The sequence below is a fragment of the Rhinopithecus bieti genome, unplaced genomic scaffold, assembly GCF_001698545.2.
Source record: "Rhinopithecus bieti isolate Rb0 unplaced genomic scaffold, ASM169854v2 scaffold_47418, whole genome shotgun sequence".
NCBI lineage: Eukaryota > Metazoa > Chordata > Mammalia > Primates > Cercopithecidae > Rhinopithecus > Rhinopithecus bieti.
Window position 1 is genome coordinate 2,214,593 of NW_016819951.1, and position 5,264 is coordinate 2,219,856.

The 5,264-nt window shown below is 32.9% G+C and overlaps 1 protein-coding gene across 1 annotated transcript in view; it reads right to left on the minus strand.

The window, feature by feature from the left end:
- Positions 1 to 652: 652 nt before the first annotated feature.
- Positions 653 to 5,264, minus strand: part of TMF1 (TATA element modulatory factor 1) — a 30,168-nt gene continuing 25,556 nt past the window's right edge. The window contains exons 14-17 of the mRNA XM_017859399.1: positions 4,297 to 4,398; positions 3,861 to 4,013; positions 2,362 to 2,487; positions 653 to 1,653 (exon numbers count right to left, since the gene is read on the minus strand). Coding sequence (XP_017714888.1) covers positions 1,510 to 1,653; positions 2,362 to 2,487; positions 3,861 to 4,013; positions 4,297 to 4,398 — 525 coding nt within the window. The 3' untranslated portion in view covers positions 653 to 1,509. The remainder of the gene's footprint in view (positions 1,654 to 2,361; positions 2,488 to 3,860; positions 4,014 to 4,296; positions 4,399 to 5,264) is intronic.

Consider the following 5,264-nt stretch of genomic DNA (forward strand, 5'->3'; position numbering starts at 1 on the left):
GTTTTCCTTTTTTTTTTTTTGTTTTTTGAGATGGAGTCTTGCTCTGTCGCCCAGGCTGAAGTGCAGTGGCGCAATTTTGGCTCATTGCAACCTCCACCTCCCAGGTTCAAGCAATTCTCCTGCCTCAGCCTCCCGAGTAGCTAGGATCACAGGCGCACATCACCACGCCAGGATAATTTTTGTATTTTTAGTAGAGATGGGGTTTCACCAAACTGTTGACCATGCTGGTCTTGAACTCCTGACATCAGGTGATCCGCCTGCCTTGGCCTCCCAAAGTGCTGGGATTACAGGCATGAGCCACGGCACCCAGCCGTAAATGAGAGTTTTTATGTGCAAGTAAAGGCAGTTAAATAACTTTCAGTAATAAAATGCATCAAAATATTTCACAGTTTTTAAAACACAGCCTGGTTACCTTTTTGAATAAAATAACACTTGGAAGAAAGCACAGCTATTTTTAAAAGCTATTCCATGCCTTCCTTGTGTTTGAAATTTCAAGAAAAAATAAAACGATAATTCACACAGAATTATAAAATGTCAAATTCAAGTTAATTCCTATAATTTTTCCATTTTGTTATGAATATTCTGTAATATCAAACATTCATTTTTAATGTGCTAAAAATATGGGTTTACAAAATATGAACAGGTAATTTTTAAAGAGCAAATTATGTTAAGAACTTTATTATTTTCGATTCATTTTATAGGGTAGTAAAATAATACTTCTTCAAAATCATTTAAATGTTATTGATGCCACTGCAAAATCATTATAAATTTTCTCCATTATCCAATCACATCTAGATAACATTGAATATGTACAGGTTTCTCTGGACAGGCACCAAAAGGTACCACATTTTATACAGACTTAATTGTGAAAGCTAGGTGAAATAAAATTTCAGACCAAAATTTTTTTTTTAAGTTTAAATCATTTACTCTTTAAATTTCAGACAGTGTCAGTGTTACTCTTACTTTTAAAGGAAAAAAAAATTAGTTTAAAATTTAATGACCACAGATTTAATAATTTTTTACTTTAACACAATGTACATTTTCATGAGTAGTAATTAAGATATGCTGAAAATTTAAATGTGAAAGATTTCAAAGTTTCAGTATGTTAACATTACTCTTTAAATGTTCTTAATATATATATAAACACTTACAAATTATAGATACAACTAGTTGTATATCTATAATACATATATGAACACCACTCTTCTTCCCTAGCCATAATGATATGAGGATAAAGTAATAAATCTCTGTGCTATTCAAGGGGAAAAAAAAATGAATGCTTTAAAAAATAAATCTTTAAAGAATAGTTTCAAAAATAAAGTTCAAATATTGCACAAAATAATTTAACTGTAAATATTACTATATAGTGTAAAACAATTTAAAAAAAATTTTATGCTCTACAGTAAATCCCATTTTCTAATTCTATAAAAGAATTTATTGGAAGTCCACATTAAATGTTTAGATATTAAATGTTTACATTCAGTTTGACGGGAATTCAATTTTCACAAGTTAACTGAGCCTTTGTCTTAAAAGTTCATCTATTTGAGTTTTATACATATTTTTTACATCTTCAAGATCTAATCGAAGTTCTTCCGCCTCTTCTGCTTTTTCTCCATACATCTGCAGAATAGTGTTGTATCTTTGATCCAAATCCTGCAAAATGTATTTGTTTACAATTTTTAAAACATCTTTAATGTTTATATTGCCATAGGAGTCAACAATGAAAACACTACAATTTAAATAAAAGTATATACTCATCTCTTTTAAAAATTAAACTCACACTTCAATGTTGAACTAAATAGCAAAAAAAGGAATTAAAGAAAAAAAAACAAGCTAGAAGGCTATCAATTTTACCCTCTCTCTCCACTAAATCTACAATTCTCCCCATATATGAGTCCTCTCCCATTAATGTAAGCACACCTGATATAAAATTTAGTCTCTTTGTTCCGTGGTGGTGTAAGTATTACCTGGCATTTAGCCCACAAGAAAGATCAAAAGAAAACATATTCTCACTTATGGCTTAACAGTGTCTTCTAACATCCAGATAAGACAATTGTGATGATACATATAACATCAATCAACAGAATATTACTAAGATCATACGAAGTTTAATGTTATAAATGAAGCATAGCCAAATCTAGTTCTTTTCCTATACTGGGACTAAATGTGATTGTGAAAATTACTTTGAATATGTAAAGACACAAGCAAGATAAAAGATTCATTTTTAAAGTTCTTTGCTCAAATATTAATACTCTTTAATTTTCAAAGAAATCACTAACACATACTATAAACTAAAAACATGAGATTTAATGTAAATGAACTAAAATATCTTAGACGCATCCTTAGGGGAAGAATACTTACTCTTAGCTGAGTTCTAAGTTTGGGTATCTCCTTCACCTTCTCTTCAAGTTCATCATTTTGATTTGTTAATTTAACTAGTTCTTCAGCCATTATTGATCGAGTTTTTTCTAGATTGCCAATTTCTAGCTGAGAAGCATTACCACAAAATAGTTTAAATCAAAACATATCTTTTATAATACTCCCACTAATATAAAAATATTTAACGGGGTTTTTTTTTTTTTTTGGAAATAGATATGTCAACACATAACCTTTAGCTAGCTCTTTCTTAAGGGAACAGCGGCAGAAAAAGGGTCCCAACTTTCCAGAGAGATATACCATTTATAAGGTTTACTATGCAACAGAGATAAAGAAGAAAATCCAATATTTTGTTTGAAAATATTCAACCATATATTTTTCTAATCTAAGGAAATGACATATATTTCAGTTATTCTAAATTACTACAAGAACCCAGAGAAATAAAAACACACTTTAATGTAGCCCCACCTGTGTAGGTTGTATCGACAGAGGCTTTCATCACTATCAAAGAAATTTATTAGGTCCCTATATAGCATACTGGCTATACAAACATCTGGGATTAAGATTAGTCTGATCTACTTTTTGTCAATTCAAGTTCTTTAATAGAGTAATATTTTCATATAACTGAAAGTATATAATAGGAGTTGAATTTTTACCTACTTCTGAGTGTATTGTGTTTAACACTGAAAAGAGGTATCCTGATTCAAAATGCTTGAGACCAGGAATGTTTCAAATTTCTTTTTTTTTTTCAGATTATGGAATAATTGCATTATGTACTTATTGGTTGAGCATCCCACATCTGGAAATCCAAAATGCTCAATTGAGCACTTCCTTTGAGCAGCATGTCAGCACTCAAAGTTTTGGATTTGGGGGCATTTCAGATTTCTGACCTGGGATGCTCAACCTATAAAACATTTTAACATTTCTGACGCATAAAGTTTTTTAAAAGCCAAAAAGGTTAAGATGGAAGGATGCTCCCTCAACAACTCCTGTTGTTTCCTCCCATGTACAGTGTGTTACAGTTCGAACATCTCATCCCTTTATCCCTTCCTTCCCGGGGTAGTTGGAACAACGTATCTAAGAGGTAAATCTGAATAGAACAGGCATTCACAGCTCAGCAACTTCCCTTTATTCTGTTGGGAAACAGCTGCTTGAAAGGAGGAGGCATTCTCTGCTCCTAGATGCTTATGTCTTATGTAGGCAGGTTGTAACACATGAGAGGTCTGCTCCAGCCCAGTATTTCCTGTGACAGATCAGTCAAAACTGCCTATTTCTGGCAATCAGCAGGTTCAGCTGGCTGTTATCCTTAGCTAATTGCTCTTTTTAGCCTTTATCACTGATATATGTGATACATTTTGGGCTTCACATGCCACTATGTCATCTTGTTTCTCAATTTGCTCAGAATTCAGATGGCAATGAAGGGTGCTATTTATTGGGCCTCAAAACTTCATTTAATTCTATAGCAAATTTAATTTTTCCAATACCTGTAAATGAGTAATTTCCCCTTCCCTTAGCTTTAGCTGAGACTGTAGGTTTTCAATAACGCTTGATCCTGCTCCCATCCTTACAGCATCATAAAGATTGCTTCCATTTGCTGATACAGACATTGGTCCAAATGAGTGATCATGAGATTCATCCTATGTTAATTAAGAAAGTTTACACAGTTACTCAGTTATTATAGCTTGTCTTCCATTACCAGGTTCTAACAAAAATGGTTCTGTCAATTTTTGCTTTAAATGTCTTCTCAAAGGCAGAAAATCATTCATGTATTTCCTCTCACTACAATTAGCACTCCTCCACAAGTATTCAGATGAATTGCCTACAGAATGGCAAAGTCATGATGACAGACAATATTGTCATTTGCATATTTCCTTTATTATTATTCTAAGAACTAAGCACATATAAAAAATAAAACATCACCTGAGACAGAAAAGATGTCTGTAGTCCTGCCATATCAACACCACTTATTGAACTTGAGCGTGACATGGTGGGAGTGCTAGAAACAGAAAATGGCTTGCGTTCCTTAGGGAGTAAAAAAAATTCTGTTCAGATTAAAGAGCAAAGAAATAAGCAGAGAAAGCAAGCACATTTCCCAGGGTTAAGAAGAACAAAGATTCAGTCTTTTAAAAAAGCCACACTACAAAGGAATTCAATACGATCAAAAGAAGGAAAAAAAAATTTTTTTAAGATTCATTCTAATTTCCCCATAAAATGGCTTCTGAAGTATTATCAGAAGGACAGTATTTGGCCAGGCGTGGTGGCCCATGCCTCTTATCCCAGCACTTTGGGAGGCCAAGGAGGGTGGATCACCTAAGGTTGGGAGTTCAAGACCACCTGATCAACATGGAAAAACCCCGTCTCTACTAAAAATACAAAATTAGCTGGGCGTGGTGACGCATGCCTGTAATCCCAGCTACTTGGGAGGCTGAGGCAGGAGAATAGCTTGAACCCGGGAGGTGGAGGTTGTGGTGAGCCGAGATAGCACCATTGCACTCCAGTCTGGGCAACAAGAGTAAAACTCAGTCTCAAAAAAAAAAAGTACAATATTTGCTAATTAAAACTGTAGATAGACTTGGTTAGATCATCACAGGACCCATTTATTACAACAATGTAATTTGTTGGGTTTTATAATGGAATGAGAATGTTTCTGTTAAGTTTCATATTCTACAATATACTATCAATTAAACCTATTTTTTTAACATAAAATTTCTAATGAGTGTTACAAACTATAAAATTTCTGGCTTATCCATTTTATTTTTAATGTATTTTTAAAACTCCAAATAAATTCCATAGGTAATTTAAATTTACCTATCAGTAGTTTAAATATATTATGCTAACTCCAAGTACACGGTAATTCTTTCAATATGGAAAACACATTTTATTTTATA